This window comes from Papio anubis, chromosome 1 (genome assembly GCF_008728515.1).
Source record: "Papio anubis isolate 15944 chromosome 1, Panubis1.0, whole genome shotgun sequence".
NCBI classification, from domain to species: Eukaryota; Metazoa; Chordata; class Mammalia; order Primates; family Cercopithecidae; genus Papio; species Papio anubis.
This window is the reverse complement of record NC_044976.1, coordinates 179370025-179391296: the sequence shown is the minus strand read 5'-3', so window position 1 is coordinate 179391296 and position 21272 is coordinate 179370025. Positions and strand designations below refer to the sequence as shown.

Below are 21272 nucleotides of genomic sequence, written 5' to 3'. Positions count from 1 at the left end.
GTAAAACCAAAGTCAATCCACAATGGAAGGTCTGTAAATTTTTCTTGTATAGACTATACCCCGAAAGCTGTCTACTAATTTTTTTAATTGATACATAATAGATTTACATATTTTGGAGGTGTATGTGATATTTTGATACATTCATATAATGTGTAAAGATCAAATCAGGGTACTTGAGATATCCATCATCTTCTTTATTTTTTTTTTTTATACTAGACAGATTCAAATTATTCTCTTCTAGATATTTTGAAATGTACGAGAGATGATTACTAACTATAGTCACCCTACTGATCCATGGAACACTAGGTCTTACTTCCTCTATCTAACTGTGTATTTGTACCCCTTGATCAAACTGACTTCCTTCATCCCCCCACCCCCTACCCTTCCCAGCTTCTGGTAACGACCTGAGATCCACTTTTTTAGCTCCCACATATGAGTGAAAACATGTGATATTTGTCCTTCTGTGTTTGACTTATTTCACTTAACATAATCACCTACAGCTCCACGCGTGTTGCTGCAAATGACAGGATTTTGTTCTTTTCTGTGGCTTAATACTATTTTATTGTGTATCTGTATACACCCACATTTTCTTTAACCATTCATCCACTGATGGGCACTTAGGTTGACTCCATATTCTGGCTATTGCGAATAGTGCTACAATAAACACGGGAGTGCAAATATCTCTTCAACATACTCATTTCCTTTCCTTTGGATATATACCCAGTATTAGGATTGCTGGATCACATGGTAGTTCTATGTTTAGCTTTTTGAGGAAGCTCTATACTGTTTTCCACAGTGGCTATACTAATTTACATTGCCACCAACCAGGTACAAGGTTTCCCCTTTTTACATATGCTCACCAGCATCTGTTATTCCCCATCTTGTTGATAATAGCCACTTTAACTAGGGTAAGATGATATCTTGTTGTGGTTTTGATTTGCATTTCTCTCATGATTTGTGATCTTAGCAGTTTTTCATATACCTTTTGGGTATATGAAAGACAAAAGAAGACAAGAATGTCTTCTTTTGCGAAATGTCTATTCAGATCTTTTGCACATTTAAAAAATCAGATTATTTGGGTTTTTTGTTATTGAGATGTTTGAGCTCCTTATATATTCTGGTTATTAATCTCTTGTCAGATGGATAGTTTGCAAATATTTTCTCCCATTCTGTGGGTTATCTCTTTACTTTGTTGATTGCTTCCTTTGCTGTACAGAAGCTTTTTAGCTTGATGTGATCCATTTGTGTATTTTTGCTTTGGCTCCCTATGCTTCTTACACAAAAACCTTTGCCCAAACCAATGTCCTGCCATGTTTCCCCAATGTTTTCTTCCAGTAGTTTCACAGTTTTAGATTTAAGCCTTTAATACATTTTTATTTGATTTTTGTATGTGGTGAGAGATAGGTGTCTGGTTTCATTTTGCTGCATATGGACATTCAGTTTTCCTATCACCATTTATTGAAGAGACGGTCCTTTCTCCCATTGTACATTCTTGGTACCTGTGTCAAAAGTGCGTTGGCTGCAAAGGCATGGATTTATATCTGAATTGTCTATTCTGTTTCACGGGTCTATGTGTCTGTTTTTAATGCCAGCACCATGCTGATTTAGTAACTATAGCTTTGTAGTATATTTTGAAGTCAGCTAGAGTGATGCCTCCAGCTTTGTTCTTTTTGTTCAGGATTGCTGTGACTATTCAGGGTCTTTTGTGGTTCCATGTAAATTTTAGGATTGTTTTTTCTATTTCTGTGAAGAATGCCATTAATGTTTTGATAGGGATTGCACTGAATGTATAAATTTTTTTGGGTAGTGTAGACATTTTAATAATAATATGTTTTCCAACCCATGAGCATGGAATATACTTCAAGTGTGTGTGTGTGTGTGTGTGTGCCTTCTTCAATTTTTCCATCAGTATTTTCTTGTATGTATTTTTCAGTTCTTTGTTTAAGTTAATTCCTAGGTATTTTACGCTTTTTGTAGCTGTTGTCAATGAGATGGCTTTCTTGATTTCTTTTTCAGATTGTTCATTGTTGTTGTATATAAATGCTTCTGATTTTCATATGTTGATTTTGTATTCGGCAACTTTACTGAATGTATGAGTTGTAACAGGCTGTTGGTGAAGTCTTTAGGTTTTTCTAAAGATAAGATTATGTCAACTGTGAACAAGGCTAATTTGACTTCTTCCTTTCCAGTTTGGATGCCCTTTATTTCTTTCTGTTGCCTAATTGTTCTGACTAGAACTTCCACCACTATATTGAATAAGAGTAGTGAGAGTGGGCATCCTTGACTTGTTCCAGATCTTAGAGTAAAAACTTTCAATTTTTCCCCATTCAGTATGATGTTAGCTGTGAGTTTATCAAATATTTGCATTTATTATTTTGAGGTATATTTCTTATATACCCAATTCGTTGAGGGTTTTTATCATAAAGAGATGTTGAATTTTATTGAATGCTTCATCATCTATTGGAATGATCATATGGCTCTTATTCTTGATTCTGTTAATGTGATAGATCACGTTTATTGATTTGCATATGTTGAATCATCCTTGTATCCCTGGGATTAATCCCACTAGATGATGGTGAATGATCTTTTTAATGTGTTGTTGAATCTGGTTTCTAGTATTTTGTTGAGGCTTTTTGCATCTGTGTTCATCAGTGATATTGGCCTATAGTTTTCTTTTTCTCTGCTGCATCCTTCTCTGGTTTTGGTATCAGGTCAATGTTGGCTCTGTAGAATGAGTTTTTAATATTCTCCACTTTTGCATTTTTTAAGAGTTTGAGTAGAATTAATATTCGTTTTTATTTAAATTTTTGGTAGAATTAATGCCATCAGGTCCTGGCATCTTCTTTGATGGGAAACTTATTATGGCTTCAGTCTTATTACTCATTATCTGTTCATTTGAGTTTTCTGTGCCCTCGTGATTCAACCTGGTAGTTTTTCTGTATCCAAGAATTTATTTATTCATTTCTTCTAGGCTTTCCAATTTGTTGGTGTATAGTTGTACATAATAATCTCTAATGACTATGTCTCTTTTTTGTTTCTGATTTTATTTATTTGGGTCTTCTCTTTGCCTTTATCAGTCTAGCTAAAGGCTTAATGATTTTGTTTATATTTTTAAAAAATCAACTTTTTGTTTCATTAATCTTCTGTATTTTTTAGTCTTAATTTCATTTATTTCTGCTCTGATATTTATTATTAATATTTTATTCTTTCTACTAATTTGTGTTTGGTTTGTTCTTGTTTTTTAGTTTCTTGAGGGCATCATTAGGTTGTTTATTTGAAGTCTTTCTACTTTTTTGATGTAAGTATTTATTTTCTAAACTTTCCTCTTAGTACTGCTTTTGTTGTATCCATAGATTTTGGAATGTTGTATTTCCATCTTCATTTGTTTCAAGGAATTTTTAAATTTTCTCCTTTATTTCTTCATTGACCCATTGGTCATTCAGCAGCATGTTGTTTAATTTCCATGTACTGTAGGAAACAGTTTCCAAGGTTCTGCTTGGTATTGATTTCTAGTTGTTTTCCATCATGGTCAGACAGGATGCTTGATTTTATTTCTACTTTTGGAAATTTGTTGAGACTTGTTTTGTGGTATATTTTGAAGAATGTTCCATGTGCTGATGAAAAGATTGTATATTCTGTAGCAGTTGGGTGAAATGTTCTGTAAATGTCAGTTAGACCTATTTGGTGTGGTGTGTAGTTTAACTGCAATTTTTTGTTGTTGATTTTTCTGTCTGGATGATCTGTCCATTACTAAGAGTGGGGTATCAAAATCTCCTACTATTATTGTATTGCAACCTTTCTCTCCCTTTAGATCTTTTAATGTTTGCTTTATATACTCGGGTGCTCTCATCTTGAATGCATCGATATTTATCATTGTTATATCTTCTTACTGAATTGACCCCTTTATCATTATATAATAACTATGTCTCTTTTTAGAGTCTTCAACTTGTAGCTTATTTTATCTGATGTAGCTAAAGGTATCCCAGCTCTTTTTTTGGTTTCTACTCACATAGAATATCTTTTTTCATCCCTTCACTTTTAGTCTATGTGTGTTTTTATAGGTGAAGTGAGTTTCTTGTAGGTAGCGTGTAATTGGGTCTTGTTTCTTTATCCATCCAGCCACTGTATGTCTTTTAATTAGAGAATTGAGTCTATTTATAGTCAACATTCTTGTTAATAAGTAAGAACTTACTACTGCCATTTTGTTGCTTGTTTTCCAGTTGTTCTTGAACTCCTCTCTTCCTTTCTTACTGTCTTCCTTTGTGATTAAGTAATTTTCTGTGGTACTATATTTTAATTCATTGCTTTTTATTTTTAGTGTAACTATTATAGGTTTTGGCATTGTGGTTACTATGAGGATTACCAAAAATATTTTGTGGAAATAACAAATTATTTTAATGAGATGACAGCTTATCTTACATCACAAAGAAAAGAAGAGAAACAACAACAAAAAAAAAACTAAAATGAACCTCTACACTTTAACTCCATCCTCTCAACATTTGGACATTTTGTCTCAATTTGCATATTTTTTATTGCTTGTCTCTTATCAGATTGCTTCAGCTATTGTTCCTTCTGATAAATTTGTCTTTTAGGCTTCATACTAGAGTTATGAGTGAATTGCACACCACAATTACTATATTAGAATATTCTGGGTTGGTCTGTGCACTCACTTCTACCAATGAGTTTTATACCTTCAAATGCTTCCTTCTTGCATGTTAGTGTCATTTTCTTTCAGTATAAAGAACTCTCTTTAGCATTTCTTATAAGATATGTCTCTTGGTCATGAATTTTCTCAGTTTTTGTTTGTCTAGGAAAGGCTATCTCTCCTTCATAGTTGAAGGATAGCTTTACTGGATACAGTACTCTTGGATGGTGGTTTTTGTTTTATTTTGTTTTGTTTTTTTAGCACTTTGAAAATGTTTTCTCATTTTCTCCTGGCCTTTATGGTTTCCATTGAGAAGTCTGTTGCCTGATGAATTGGAGCTTCTTTGTATGTTATTTTCTTCTTTTTATGCTTTTAAGATTATCTCTTTTTCCTCGACCTTTAAGAGTTGATTACTATAATACTTGGGGTAGTCTTATTTGAGTCAAATTTATTTAATGTTCTCTGACCTCCCTATACCTGAACATGTATGTCTATGTCAAGTTTCAGAATGTTTTCTGTTGTTGTTTTGAATAAGTTTTCTTTTCCTTGCTCTTGCTCAACTCCCTCTTGAACACCAATGATTTTTAGATTTGCTCTTTTGAAGTAATTTTGTATATCTTATAGGTGTCTTCATTACTTTTCATTCTTTTTACTTTTTTCTCCTCTGTCTCATTATATTTGAGTTCTGAGATATTGCTGGTAATAATCTCAGTACTATTTGTTTGTTTTGAGTTTCCATATGGGAGAATGAAGCCAACTTGCTTCCATGCTAACATTTTGGAACCTAGAGTGTCTGTCTACTGATTTGAATTTTTATTTCTTTAAAGTGGAACAGAATTTAAAGATTACTGTGAAGCAATTCAATCCTTCTGGATTTTTATACCTTTTTCTTATGTTTTAAACTGCCTGGCCCCACCTAACTCAACAGTCTTTTGTTTTTGTTTTTATGAGACGGAGTCTCACTCTGTCACCAGGCTGGAGTGTGGCACCATCTTGGCTCACTTCAACCTCCGCCTCCCAGGTTCAAGCGATTCTCCTGCCTCAGCCTCCCAAGTAGTTGGGACTACAGGCGCATGCCACCACGCCCAGCTAATTTTTGTATTTTTAGTAGAGACGGGGTTTCACCACGTTGGCCAGGATGGTCTCGATCTCCTGGGTCTGATCGCCCACCTCATCCTCTCAAAGTCCTGAAATTACAGGTGTGAGCCACTGCACCCAGCCAACAGCACTTTTTTAAAAAGCTACTTGCCTTCATTAGAATTTCCAAAACAGGCCGGGCGCGGTGGCTCAAGCCTGTAATCCCAGCACTTTGGGAGGCCGAGACGGGCGGATCACGAGGTCAGGAGATCGAGACCATCCTGGCTAACACGGTGAAACCCCGTCTCTACTAAAAAATAAAAAAAAAATTAGCCGGGCGAGGTGGCGGGCGCCTGTAGTCCCAGCTACTCGGGAGGCTGAGGCAGGAGAATGGCGGGAACCCGGGAGGCGGAGCTTGCAGTGAGCTGAGATCCGGCCACTGCACTCCAGCCCGGGCGACAGAGCGAGACTCCGTCTCAAAAAAAAAAAAAGAATTTCCAAAACATTCTAATTTGTTTTCATAGAAATAATAACTTTTCTTTCATGTTCATATTTTATCAGTTTTCACAAGTTACTAATTATAGAAATTATAGTTACTAATTATCTTTACAATAGGGAAAGATACTTGGGAAGAAACACAACTCCTGGTACACATTCACTTCTACTAGTTTGAGAAAGGTGAGAGTGTACTAAAGATGTCCCTCTAATCTATGCAGTCAGCATATCATGGGCATCAGTCAGTGTGTTTTTCAAAAATGTAGACACCTGGTAACTCATGCATCAGTTAGAAGAGTTTGGTTAAGAGATCTTCTACTGCACTCCAGTGATGGATTTAGCTCATTTCCACAAATGCTTGTTGATTGCTCACTCTTTACTGAACACTGGGTTTGACACCGGATATACAAAAAACAACTAAGACGTGCTCTCTACTTCTAAGATCCCACAAACTAACGAAGATGGCAGAAAAGACACAAACAAAAGTTAGGAAGTGTCTCAGGATGATAGGTGCTATGGGAGAATCAGACGCAGGAAGAGTATTTAGACAACTGTGAGTCCTCAGGTATGGTTTCTCGGGAGACCCAAAATTCTTGGGTAATCTAAGCTAAGGAAGACTAGGGGTTAGTCAGATAATAAAGGATGTAGGGGGAGGCAATGGAGGAGCAGAGGGAGATACTAGTCAGAGTGCATAGCCTCACCTGCTGCTGCTCCCATTCCCACCACATTGCCTCTTCTTCCTCGCTTGACCTTTACAAACTATTCTCTGTATAACAACCAGCATAGCCTATTAAAAACACAAACCAGACTAGATCATTCTCCTGCCTAAAATGTTCTACTGGTGGCCGGGCGCGGTGGCTCACGCCTGTAATCCCAGCACTTTGGGAGGCCGAGGTGGGCAGATCACGAGGTCAGGAGATCGAGACTATCCTGGGTAAAAAGGTGAAACCCTGTCTCTACTAAAAAATACAAAAAATTAGCCGGGTGTGGTGGCGGGCGCCTGTAGTCCCAGCTACTCGCAAGGCTGAGGCAGGAGAATGGTGTGAACCCAGGAGGCGGAGCTTGCAGTGAGCCGAGATCGCGCCACTGCACTCCAGCCTGCACGACAGAGTGAGACTCTATCTCAAAAAAACAACAAAAAAGAAAATCTTCTACTGGCTTTCCATTACCAGTGGAATTAAGTCCAAACCTCCTTTCATTGCCTTTAAGTGCTCTACAGGAGTGGGACCTGCTTGCATCTCAGGGCTTGCCTCAGGCCAGCACAGGAGAGGGAAGAGCAAGACAGTCCTTAGGCCTTTAAGTCATTAGAGGTGCCAATGCTGCAGGGCCAGAATGGGTGAAGAAGGGAAGGTGGGATGAACAAGGGGATTTGTGGTGAAGGAATTCAATGCACTTGAAGGGGCACTTGACGTGTTATCTGACCTGTGGTAAGTGCTCAGTATTTGCCAATGGATGAATTATGACTGAATGAATAAAGTCACAACCTGGCCTAGAGCTGGCCTTGCCTTTTTTAGGTCAGAAATGAGTCTAGGCTGGGGGCCTTGTTAGTCACTATTTTCATCTTCTCCTCCTCATTTCCTACTTCACATTTCTTTTTTAGATTTAATAATCTGGTAAGTTCAGCCCACATGCTGCAGGTCAACCGGGCATACAATGAGAATGATGTGATCCTAATGCGGTCCAAAATGAACATTATCCAAAAACTCTTCCTGAATTCTGACATCCCTCCAAAGCTGAGGGTAAGAAAGACTCCCACTCCACTCTGGCCTTTCACCAAGAAGCATTTCCCCCACAGGGACAATTAGAAAGCTAATTATCAGGCACCTTGTAAGTCCTGGCCAACTAAATATCCTTTACCCAGCAACTCCATGAAAACCATCTGCCTTTTGGAGAGGGGGTGGTCATGGGGTTCTGGGGGCCAGGAGAGGTTTTCTGCCTTCCCTTGGAGCTTCCGTCAGTGACAGGCTCCCACTCTGCGGGTAGGTGAATGTCTCTGAGTCCCAGAAGGATGCCATCCTTGCTGCCATCACAGAGGGCTACCTAGATCGGAGCGTCTTCCATGGGGCTATCATGTCTGTCTTCCCCGTCATTATGTACTTCTGGAAAAGGTAAGTATTTCTCCTTATTCAGTGACTGCCAGGTCAGGAAAACACACTTAGTTTGGAGAGAGTTTTCTGTCTTCCTCTAGCACTCTGTTTCATTTTTCCAGTATCTAGGGGGAACTGAGATGGTGTTTTCTTATCCTATTCACCTCACTTCATCCCTCACCCAGAACACCAATCACTGAATCCACAGATGGAAGGCAGAGTAAGACTGAGAACCAAAATGCCTGGTTTCCCACCCCTCCTCTTTCTATGCTTGCTTGGAGCAAGAATGTGAGATTTTCATAGGCCTGGGTTTCTCACAAGAAGGTAAGACTGAACCACAGCCACTTGGGGAGAAATTCTGTTGAGGCTAACACAACTGCTTGTGCTTAAGGAGCTGCATGAAGAAAGTAAGCCAGAAGTGTTTTGCTCTGCTGTGCTCAAATCCCCATAATTACCACTGAGGGGGACACAGTTGCTAGATACTGCAATTATCAAGAGGAGCTAGACATTCAAATGTGTATTTCATCTATTCCAAGGTTAAAGTGGCAAATATGGCAACTAACAAAACTAAAACATGGTGAAGAAACTGTGAAGGCCAAAAATCAAAAATGAAGCAAGCAAAATATATGCAGATATTTCGTGGCCAAATGCAATCTGTGGCCCACTGGTTTCTAACCTGTCCTGTGGAGATTTGGCCTGAGCCCTCTCAGCTGGTTATTTCTTCTATTTATTCCTGTGGTCTGCCAGAGTTTCCGCTCATATCTTCCACATGGTGAATGGCAGTGCCTTGGGTGGTAGTGACCAGAGGACACCTGACTGAAATGTTCCCAGACAAAGATAATCAGGACACTTAGATTATAAAGTGACTTTGACTCTTAGAATTTCCCATCTTCCACCAAAAAAAAAAAAAAAAAGTTACTTTATTAAAGCAGAAGTGTGAAATTGCTTACCAGTCTCTAACCTTTATTTTAAAATCCCTAAGACAATTATTTAATACAGAACTGAGAGAAGTACAAAAATCTAAGTTCAAGACAAGCAATTTAACATTTTGATCATCAAATGTTGTCTAGAACTTAATTCTAGTTCTCCTAGCAAGGACTAAATAGATATTCACCCAGAGACTTTTGGAGGGATTGGGAACCTCTGAGAAATATATGCTTCTCTTGAATGAACCAGTGTTCAGCTGTCTCCTATGTGCTTAGAAAAATGAGACATGCTTTAGGGAGGCTTTGGATTCCTGTTCCTCCTGCAGTTTCTTTACTTACTTTCCTACATACTTATAAAGAAATTTATATTATGCAAACTGTGTTTACATATATTATCTTAAATGAACCTCTCCACAACCCTATGCAGTGGGTGGGGAGGAGTATTATTATCCCTGTTTTACAGATGAGACTGAGGTTCAGAGTGGTTGAGGGACTTGCCTACAATCACTTGGTAAGTGGTAAAACCAGCATTAGAAACCAGGTCTCTTGGTCTCTCATCACCATAAGTAATGCATGTGTGGCATATTGGGAGGTCCATTAGGGGAAGGAGACCCAGTTCAGCAAGTGAAATGGGAAAAGTCTACTGGGATAGAACAGACTGTCCCTCAGAGAGAGGGGAGGAGGGCAGCAGGCAAAACCACCAGAGCCAAAGCGCCAGAGAAAATAAATTCAGTCTTAGCCAAGATTGACCTCCAAGGGGTCCAGTCCAAAGACTGGCTGAAGGTAGGGATAACAAGGGACTTGGAACCAGGAAGGAATGAGATGGTGGTGAGTATTGCATAGGCTTCTAGAGAACATAAAAGTCATAAAGAGTATTTAAATCTGAGTTCACATGAGAAACCAGGTCTATTCTAGGGAAGGGCCTGCTGGGAATAGAGTGAGGTGGTCAAGGCTCTCAGTAAGGGTCAGGGTGGAAACTAGGATTAGGACCTGAGCAAAAGCCCTTCGGACACTCTGGCCATACCAGGTGGGGTCAGATAGGGATGACAGAGTCTGATGCTGGGGTGCACCTCAGGGGTGAACCTCACCCCAGGCCTCGGGATAGCAGGCCCTTTACAGGCTCCATTCACTGATGGTTCCAGAAAGAAGTCCCAACAAACTGCCCATGCCAGGCCCCCACTGGAGCCAGGTCTGGACAAAGAGGAGGCCTCAGAACAAAGGCCACTGGCAGGTAGTACTCCAAGGCCAGGATGCTCTCCTCTTCTCTGTTGGACACCCATATTCTCTGAGGACTGGCCTGGTCCCATTTCCCCTGTGCTCGGTGCTCCAGCCCCCTCCACTGGGGGTTCCCTCCTGTGACCAGAAGCCTTTCTTCCCACAGGTTTTGTTTCTGGAAGGCGACCCGCTCTTACTTACAGTACAGGGGGAAGAAGTTCAAGGACAGAAAAAGCCCTCCTAAATCTACAGAGAAGTATCCTTTCTCGAGTGGAGGTAAGCTCCACCATGACTCACAGCCCCATTCTCTAGCAACCAAGACTTGCGAAGAGAAAGCAAGGACCCAAGGGGCCAAATTCAAGGCTTCCTCCAGGGTGTTTGCTGGAGCCGGGACAGCTCATTTACTTGGCCCTCAGGGAGACGGAGGACTCAGGGTAAAGCACAAATTATCTGTCACTAGCAGTGCTAGCAGAGGGTACCTCTCCCCAGCAATAACTCTGGGACACTTCTGTGCATGTTGGTCACAGTCTCTGTTGAGGGTACATGGAGAGGATGATCTGCTTTCCTGCTGCTGAAGACGCCCCCTGCTCTATCTCCATTAAACCCTACCATTTAGAAAGCATTTATTTTATAGCATTAAGCGACAACATTAAAACATGCATATATAGTTTTAATGTGATAAATGTTTTTATATACATATAATTTTTATGAAAGCAGACATATATATATATAAGCAAATATATGAAAGCATACACGTATTTACTTATGTACGAATTCACAAAAAATAAATATGCATATACACACACACACACACACACACAGAACCATGCACCACATAATGATGCTTCAGTCAATAATAAACCACATATACAATGGTAATCTCATAAAATTATAACACTGTACTTCTACTGCACTTTTGCTATTTTTAGATATGTTTAGATGCACAAATACCATGGGGTCACAACTGCAACAGCATTCAGTACAGTAGCTTGCTCTATAGGTTTGTAGCCTAGCAGCAATAGGCTATTCCATAAAGCCTGAGTGTGTAGTGGGCTCTGCCATTTGGTTTGTGTAAGGACATTCTATGATATTCACACAACCACAAAATCACCTAATGACACATTTCTCAGAATGTATCTCTGTCATACAGCTGTGATTGGTACTTGAGCACAAGGGAATTTTAACAAGGAAGAGGATAGTAAACAGGGCAGTGGCTGGTGAGGACAAGGCTGAATGTCTTTCAGGGGAAAGTTCTGAAAACCAAAGAAATCAGGTCTGTGAATCTGGGAACAGCATCAGAGAATCATCATGTACAAGTTGCGAGACCTTGAGCATGGTGCTCCCCTCTCTCAGCCTCACGTCCTTGATCTCATGTCTCAGTCCATTTTGTGTTACTAAAACAAAATACCTCATATTGGGTAATTTATAAAGAAAGAAATGTATTTGGTTCATGATTCAGGGGACTGGGAAGTCTAAGAGCATGACACTAACATCTGGCAAAGGACTTTATGCTGCATCACCCCATGGTGGAAGGCAGAAGGGTAAGAGAGTATGAGAGAGAACAAGAGACAGCTGAACTCACCTTTATAACAAACCCACTCCCATGATAATGGCAATAATCCATTCATGACAGCAGACCCCTCGTGGCTTCATCATCTTTTTTTTTTTTTTTTTTTTTCCCGAGACAGAGTTTCACTCTTATTGCCCAGGCTGGAAATGGAGTGCAATGGCGTGATCTTGGCTCACAACAATCTCCACCTCCTGGGTTCAAGCGATTCTCCTGCCTCAGCCTCTCACATAGCTGGAACTGCAGGCACACACCACCATGCTCAGCTAATTTTGTATTTTTAGTAGAGATGGGGTTTCGCCACATTGGTCAAGCTGGTCTCAAACTCCTGACCTCAGGTGATCCACTCGCCTCGTCCTCCCAAAGTGCTGGGATTACAGGCATGAGCCACTGTGCCCGGCCAGCCTCATCACCTTTTGAAGGTCTTGTCTCTTAATACCATCTCTGCGGCAATTAAACTTCAACATGAGTTTTGGAGGTGACATTCAAACCATAGCATTTCACATACAAAGGTTTAGATTTAGATAATGTTTTATCATTAACATTTTGTAATCTAAGGTGTGTTAAACAAGAGCTTTATTACTTACTTAGAAAGATTTATTTCAGTAAGAGTTGTTGCAAGTGTTTTTAATGCTTGTTTTTGTCCTTCCCCAGGAGACAATGCCATCTTAAGGTTCACCTTGCTCAGAGGTATTGAGTGGTTGCAGCCTCAACGGGAAGCAATAAGTTCAGTTCAAAATTGTGAGTTGGAATTGGATCCCCACTGACAGCAAAAGTTTGCTACTCAATCAGAGGGTGACTTTTAAACCAGCTTGACCAGTCCCCTTATTGACCGTAAAGAGACTGAGACCCCCAAAATGTGAAGTAACTTGCTGAAGATCACATAGTTTGTGAGTGGCAGAGAGGAGGTGAAAATTGTGTCTCCTGACCTCCTTCCATGGCTCTGTGGGCAACTCTCATCTAAATAATTCTATCTTCTTGGTTTTTGTAACCCCAGGAAGGCAGGTACCTTAAGCTTCTCTGTATCTCTGCTGACTCCTCATTTCCAGGCATGGTGTATGATCTTTATTAAGAGACTATCACAATGTCCTAGTTGTCACTTCTCCCTCACACTGAGACTAACTGCTGGTTTGAACACACCATCTCATACCTCCTGCTTCCTGGAGGCTCCTGCTATGCTTCTCTTCCCTGTCACAAACCCTTCAGTTCTAATCTCACATACTGAGGCCATATTATATCCTTTTTCTTCCCCATCTTCAGTCTTAAGGAGACAACCCCACTCCCACACACTAACCCTGCCTTTGTTTCCACATGGTCTCTCCTAACAAACCTTCCCTTTCTATCCCAACTGCCAGCTTCTATTATGGGAAGAAGTTGGAAATACTGCTTTTCTGCATCTCACAGGCATGAAATGCCAGCGCACCTGACCTGCCCATTTGTACATGTTTCCTCATTGCTTCAGGGGGGAGGCCACTATGGAACACTGCCTGTGATCCATAGGCTCCAAACAGTCCTAAAGTCTTGTGATTCTAGTGTTCATCCACCCTAATCTCCTATTTTACTTCCCTGGGTCTATGTGATTGACATCATGGGCTTCGTGTCCAGCCGAAAGGTCTCCTGGGACACACACAAACACACAAATTGCAGTGTAGAAACCAGGTCTCCTGAATATCCCTGGAACAGGCCTGCTTTACCTTCACTTTCCAACCCCTGCCCTGGAGGTATCCATGGAAGCCCTCCCGGCATGGTCCTCCAGGCTGGAGACCTTTCAGTGACTGAGCCTGTGTCATGAGTTCTGATGCAGTTTTTCTCTGTATTTCTCTTTAGCTTCATCAAGCAACCTTACTCAGCCAAGACTCGTGGTATCTGCCTTACAGCTGCATCCTGTCCAAGGGTAGGCATGAGCTGGGAATCCTCTTCTTCAGTTCAGAGCTGCTATGTCCAAGCATGCAATGGGAGATGGTATAAACTTTCCAGAGACTAGCCTCGTACCCTGCCTCTCCTCAGCATGCAGAACCTAGAAACTGAACTTGCTGCCTCTGGTGGGAAGTTAAGGAGGTGTTTCTCTGTGGGGGTCTTTTCTCACCTCCAATAGGACAAGCACTTTTAAGAAGTTGGAGTCTCTGACCCACTTTTCAATAGAATACTACTGCTGTGGAAGTGTCCCAGATGATCTTTGATTTGTATTTTTAATTTTTGTTGATTTAAGGAGTACAAGTGCAGTTTTGTTACATGGATATATCGGGAAGTAGTGAAGTCTGGGGTTTTAGTGTAGTCGGCATCCAAATAGTATACATTGTACCCATTAGGTAATTTCTCATCCCTTACCCACCTCCCACTCTTGCACCCTTCCAAGTCTCCAGTGTCTATTATTTTGCTGTCTATGTCCAGGTGTACATATTATTTAGCTCTCACTTATAACTGAGAACATGCAATATTTGACTTTCCTTTTCTGAGTTATTTCACTTAAGATAATGGTCTCCAGTTCCATCTATGTTGCTGCAAAAGACATGATTTTATCTTTTTATAACTGATTAGTATTATATTGTGTATATGTATCCTACATTCTCTTTATTCAGATGATCTTTTATTGCCAGCTTTCCAAATAGTCCAGGCTGCTCAGGGCAGGGTGCATAAGGTGGGAAAGAAAGAAGATCTGTTCTTCTGCTTGGCAGGATATTGGCAATAAGAACAGAAGGGACTTGAGTCTGTTAAAATCTGCTTCAGCTTAACTCACTTCTGCACAAGCTTCCAAGTGAAACTGATGCTAAATTAGGGCTCTGAGAGAATCCCCAGGGGTCATAAAAACCATAGCTGATGAGTGCCAAAGAGTAATTTGAGGGCCAAAGTGGTAGACAGCAGCCTCTGAATGACAGGCCTGGTGTCCTTGCCAGCCATGTCACTTATCAGGCCTGTTTCCAGACCTGCCCTTCCAACAGGGACTTGGAGCTGCCCAGGCATTATTTGCCAGTGCCAGTGCCAGTGCCCAGAAGACAAACCAGATACTTTGAAGCTCTTTACACTGGAAAAGCAATGCATGGCTTCAGAGTTTATAAGACCTTGGGGAAGGTGAGATTAAGAATGTGAGAAGCCCTATTCTGAAACCTGAAGGTTTCAGTTTTGGCTCTTGCCATTCCTAAAGGAAATGACAGCGACAAACCAACAGAGAACACAACTTCAATTACTGCATCATAATTGTGATAACTGGTTGTTCTCTCTCCCTTCAGACAAAAATTATCCTACACCAAAAAAGAGAAGAAGTAATCAAACCAGATCCCCAGCAGGGGCAAATCATCTCTCAGAGGCCTCCTAACACTGACAGAACCTTTTCTGCTCAAAAATGAAAGGCCCCGGTGCCATCTTCCCCAGAAATGATCAAGAAGGGCAATGGGGTGACAGCCCAGATATGGCAGGACCAGACTGCAATGGGTAAGACTTGGGCAGAGCATGAGAGGAAGCGCTTCTTTCCACAGTGAGCTGGGTCGGGAGACCTGGGCTCTAGGTCTTGCTCCACAGCTTCGCAGCTGTGTGCAAACCCTGGCTCAGGTTGTTAAAGAATCCCATGAAATGGATGTAGAGATCACTGAAGGCAATCAGGAGCAAGGTGCTATAATTATCAGCAGGGACAGATGGTGTCTTTTAATGGTAGGATCTCTCATTTAGACAGTGACTCACACCCATTGTCTCAGTAAGTCCTCACAACAACCCTGTGGGCAACCATGTCAGAAATCATTTATTTTTAAACAGTTAAAGAATCTGACTCACAGAGAAGGTAAGTGACTTTCCCAAGATTACTGGGCAGTAAATGTCAGCATCTGGACTAGAACACACCATTTCTGATTTTTTGTCCTGTTTTTGTTCTATGCCAACCATTTACGCAACTTTTCATGCACAAAAAGAATAGTTCTTTCTGAGAGTTCTGTTCATTTGCCAACTAGTAGATTAAAAACCTTTAAGGTTTTTGACCTAAATCCCTAAACTGTTGTCATAATTTTAAATGAATAGGCCTATTTTCTCTCCTTTGAGAAAAAAAATCAGAAGTAAAATGAGTCAGAATTTCCTGAACAAGCCCTCCACCTGAGGTCACTGAGGTGAGGTTGGCTTGTCATCTCTGTAGGTTACAGAACAGGAAAGGGCTGGAAAGCTTTTTGGAGAATCCTTTCAAATTTCCAGCCAAAACTTCCTGCTATGCCGATGTTTTTTATTTCCCAGACTTTTCACAAGGGTGAAAAAGGCGCTGTTGGAGCAGAGCTCGTGAATGCCTGAGACTCTGAGGTCACCTGGTGGGGCTGTGATTGCAGGAGATCCAGGCAGACTGTAGGCAGACGTGACTCTAGAGGAGGCTGAAGAAAGGTCAGGTGTGGAGAGCCCCCTGGGCCCCTGGGAGAAGGCCCAGCAAGACAGGAAGGCCTGGACAAAAGGATATGAGACTTCCCTTCCCTATCAGGGCTAGAGCTTTAGAACAGGACTGCAATTAATAGAAGGAAGAGTGGGCATGAAACAGAATCCCACTTCCTAAAAATCAGGCAAAAAACTAAAGCAAGAATCCAGGTAAGGAACAAAGAAGAGCTCAGTTAGTGAAATTGAGGTAACAGGGAAGCGCTTCATCAAAAAGGAGCAAGTCACAAGCCCCATGCATGAGACTAGAGGGGATGTTAGGCCAGCAACAAGGTGACTGACGAGGATCTAGCAAAGTACTAACTCATGGTCACATACTGAAATACACTCACATTGGAGTGGGACATGGCTGAACCTGCATCTTGGCAATAGATGGGCCCCACTTAAGGAAAAGAAAGGTACTTTTCCTGATCCATTTGAACTTAGATCTTTGCCCCATCTTCCTATTTCTTAATTTTCTTTGTCTCCACATTCACCATGGGTATACTCATGTGTAGGTATACAAACACACAAACATGTTATTTAAGAGGATTCACGGTACTTAATAGGTCATCCCTGAGTTGGAAAAAAAAAAAATCTTCTCCTTCATTAAGTCTTGGTGATTGCTTCTTTCAGTTTCTTACATGCTCCCTTCAAAGATCCCAGATCTAACATGTTCTAATGCCAGTTAGGCTAGTGTCACTAAGTCAGTCACCTGTAGAATACAGGCAGGGTGTATAAATGAATACAGCAGTCCATGAGAGATAGGAGGGAGTGGTAGAGACTGCGGTGAACTGGAGAACGTGTCCCAAAGGGGTCAGAGACAGTCCGCTCAAGTCAGCCAACCTAGTATTGCCAGAGCTTCTACTTAGGAAAAAAAGGAAGGAAGGAAGGAAGGAAGGAAGGAAGGAAGGAAGGAAGGAAGGAAGGAAGGAAGGAAGGAAGGAAGGAAGGAGGGAAGGAAAAAAGTGAGAAATTAAAAATGTCTGTAACATTACAGTTAAAACAAAACTTAGCTAGGGACAAGACTGACCCACAGCCCAACAAATTGCAATCTTTGCTTTAATTTTTTTCTTTGCCCTTGAAATTAGATTTGGGTCTTGGGTCTAGTTTGAACAAAAAATATGAGAGGGGAGGAAAAGGAGTCCCAATAACAGATCCAGGGGCCACTGCCATCTAAGGAAAAGGCCAAGAAAGAGGGACCAGGTAAGGAACCTGGCCCACTTCAGTTTCTGTGTTAGTTTCCTTTTGCTACCATAACAAGTTACCAGAAACTTACTGGCTTAAAACAACACAAATTATTCTCATACAAGTCTGTAGGTCAGAAGTCTGACCTGAGACTCAAGCTAACATCAAGGTGTCTGGAAGGCTGTGTTCCCCTCTGGAGGCTGTTGGGGAGGATCTGTTTCCTGCTTCATTCAGGTTGTTGGCAGAATTCAGTCTTTGTAGGTGTAGGACTGAGGTCTTGCTTCCTTCCTGGCTGTCAGCTGAGAGCTGTTCTCAGTTTCTGAGAAGCCACCTGCATTCCTTGGTTCAGGGCCTCCTTCCTCTGTCTTTAAATCCAGCAATGGTGGGTCAAGTCCTGCCCATTCTTTGAATTTCTCCTGCCTCTTCTATCATCATATCTCTCTGGTTCCTTCTTCTGCCTCCCAACTCCCTTTTAGGGCCCACCTGGACAATCCGGAATAATGTCTCTGTTTTAAGGTCCTTAGCCTTAATTCCACCCACCAAATTCCTTTTGCTATGTAAGGTCACACATTCACAGGTTCTGGAGATTAGAACATGGATATCCTAGGGCGGTCACCTGAAATTCTACCTTCCACAGTTCTAGACCACCTTCCTTAGAAAAGAATGTATGAACTCACAATCTGGGCCTCTGATGTGATTACTGCCTCCTAGAGACTTGGGAACACCATTTTTTTCTTTCTCTTGTCATACTTCTGACTATTCTTTCCCATTCTTCTTCGCATTCTTCTGCTTCTTCCTTAAATGTCAGTGCCCCCTGTGGCTCTCCTGTTGAACTTACCTTCTTACAATGCACTCTCCCATTTGCTTGAGATCCCTAGCCCCTTGCTTCTCCTCTAATAGGAGCCACTGCAAATTTAATCCATTCTAACAGGGTCCACAACACAAACTAAATGTGTGCCAAATCAATTTTGGCCCCTTTATTTCTTTTCTCCAATCAACCCCATCTTCCAAGCTAGAAAACTCAGAATTATCCTCAACTCATTCCTCTGCCTCCCTTCCCATGTTTTACCTACAGGAATGGAAAGTTCTGCCACTCTGCCGTGGACATGTCACTGCTATCCAGGCCTTCCTCTCTATCCCACTGGCACTGCTTCTGTCAGGCCCTCGTTGCCATCTCTGGCCCTGTGAAGTCACCACACTCCCCTCTCCACACACACCCAACACACTCTGCTTCATCCCACACACTGAGAACAAATCTGACCTGCTCATTTCCTCAGTGTGAAAGCTTTTATTCCCCTCCTTCACCTGGTTGGAAAAGTCTCAACTCCTTTGTGGGACATACAAGGCTATTGCTAATATGGTCTCAGTCCAGGTTTCCAGCTTTATCTTTCCCTCTCTGTGTCTCATATACCCCATTCTGCAGCAACTTGGTGATCATCTAAAGGGCCCTTCCCTTTCTTCTCTGTCACACAGACATCACACTGTGATACCTCCTGATTCTCCTTTCTCCTCTTACTCTCTCCTCTTAGTTTTGGAGACACCTTTTTTCCTCTCCTTGAGATACTTATTCATGTATGTGTCTCACCTACTAGACTACATGCTTTTGTAGTGCAGAGACCAACTCCTATTTTTATTTGTACCTAGAATAGAATAAGAACTATTTTTCACCTTACCTAGCACAGTGACATGCAGATAATAGTTGCCTCATAAATACATATTGAATGCATGAGTAAATGAATTGTGCTGGGTGCTGGAAATGCAGTGGAGAAAACAGAATGTGAAGTTCATGCTTTCACTGACCTTATAGTCAGACTGTGCTATTAACAGAAAATCAATTCGACTATCAATCACAGTTGTGGCTACCACCATAAAGAAGAAATAGCAAATGCTATTGTCTTCATGAATTTTTTTATATTCCAATAAATCTTGATGCTTTAAGAACTCTTTGTTTTTTAGGAATCTCATACAGAGCATTCAGACTAAAGGGTGACAGAAAGAGGCAGAGGAAAGCAGAAAGAGCAAGAGTGACTGAGACCTGCCTTCATCTTCGTAGAAGCCTTTTCTGATACATGTCAGAGAGTGACATGAAGTCTCCCCTCTTTATACAGAAGTATGAAAAGACATCTATCCCTCATTTTGAGAGCTTCCAACTGATCCAAGTGTCATCCAGAAGAGGAAGTGGCCCATGTGTGCAGGACCTCAGGGTGCCAGCCCTCACCCATACACCTCCAGGGCTGCAGGTCATTAGCCAGAATAAAGGATGTCCACATTCACAATCTGTGGGCCTGCCATCCTCTTCTTAAGTAAAAGAGCACAGGGAAAATGATAAGTTGCTCCCAAGAGGGCTCCCAAAGCCATTTCCAATCCAAATGATTCGTGGATACAATACTTCTCTTCCCAGATGAAGATCACAAGCCAGCTAGTCCCACCCAGTGACTTTGACAAGTGGTCCCCCCGCCAACCAACAGAGTACAGACCAGGAGGCCCTGCACCCTCCTTCAGAGCTCATGGTTTTCCATGAGGCAATCTTGTTTAAATCCCATCTCTGCTCCTAGCAACTTTGTGATCATCAGCAAGTTGCTTACCCTCGCTGACTCCCAACACTGTATTGTGAAATGGAGCTGATGATGTCTACCTCATAGGGTTGTTTGAGGACTGACTGCATATAATGTAGTCCAAGAGCACAGCATAAGGCCAGGAACAGATGGAGGGTGGGGGACTTTATTTGCTTTCCCTCCTTCTATCTTTTCCCCAAATTTCCCAGGACATGAAGGAAGTGGTTGATCAGGAGTGGTATAGTGAATAATTTATTCCTGGGAAAATTCTGAATGTATTTTCTCCAACAAATTATATGGTCCTTGGGGGCAGAATGAAAAGGGCATCACAAGTCCCAGCTACATGGGAGGCTGAGGTGGGAGGATCACCTGAGCCTGGGAGGTCGAAGCTGCCATGAACTGAGATCGCACCACAGCACTCTAGCCTGGGCAACAGAGTGAGATCCTGTCTCAAAACAAAACAAAACAAAACAAAAAATAACAAAACCCCACAAGATCCATTTAATTCCTAACGCAGATGTAGTCCTTCGGAGGATACCTATGTGTTATATGTTTATTATTAATAGGGAGCAATAAGACTTCTTTCCATACCCTCTACATGCACACCCTGAGTTACTGACAGATACGTGCTTTAAAAATATTAGTGAGCCTTTATTGCACACTTACTATGTGACAGCAGGGCTAGGAATTGCAAGCCTCATTCTACAGGCAAAGTAATGGAGGCAGGAAGATGCCAGCACTACACATCTTGTCAGTGGCTTCAAAATATGTCATGCTTACTGGTGTCACATGGAGATTCGGAACACAAAGACTCAACAATTTGCTTAAATGTCAGAGGAAAATCAGAGAGTCTATACGAGTCATTTTTTCAAGAATTGTATTTGTGTCAAAATATGGATTTGGGTAGGTGGAAATGGGAACAGTAGAAAAAAAAAAAAGATTGAAGAGATGTAGGACTGCCAGACTTAGCAAATAAAAATACAGGCACCAGGTTGAATATGAATTTCAGATAAGCAATGAATACTTTTTTAGCCTGAATATGCCCAAATATTGCATGGGACATATTTAGCTCATACTAAAAAAGTTATCTGTTGCTTACTTAAAATTCAAATTTAACTGAACATCCTATGTTTGATCTAG

At 41.4% G+C, this 21272-nt stretch overlaps 1 protein-coding gene across 4 annotated transcripts in view; it reads left to right on the top strand.

Annotated features, from left to right (window-relative positions):
- The window catches only part of RGSL1 (regulator of G protein signaling like 1), a 104684-nt gene extending 84829 nt beyond the window's left edge, over positions 1 to 19855 (top strand). For 3 of the 4 annotated variants that reach the window (XM_017951582.3, XM_009192054.4, XM_009192052.4), the window contains 7 exons: positions 7818 to 7956; positions 8201 to 8325; positions 10612 to 10721; positions 12667 to 12753; positions 13840 to 13906; positions 15240 to 15441; positions 19534 to 19855. In XM_017951582.3, coding sequence (XP_017807071.1) covers positions 7818 to 7956; positions 8201 to 8325; positions 10612 to 10721; positions 12667 to 12753; positions 13840 to 13906; positions 15240 to 15276 — 565 coding nt within the window. In that variant the 3' untranslated portion in view covers positions 15277 to 15441; positions 19534 to 19855. The remainder of the gene's footprint in view (positions 1 to 7817; positions 7957 to 8200; positions 8326 to 10611; positions 10722 to 12666; positions 12754 to 13839; positions 13907 to 15239; positions 15442 to 19533) is intronic. The other variant, XM_017951562.3, reaches the window with a different exon arrangement.
- The last annotated feature ends 1417 nt before the right edge of the window (positions 19856 to 21272 follow it).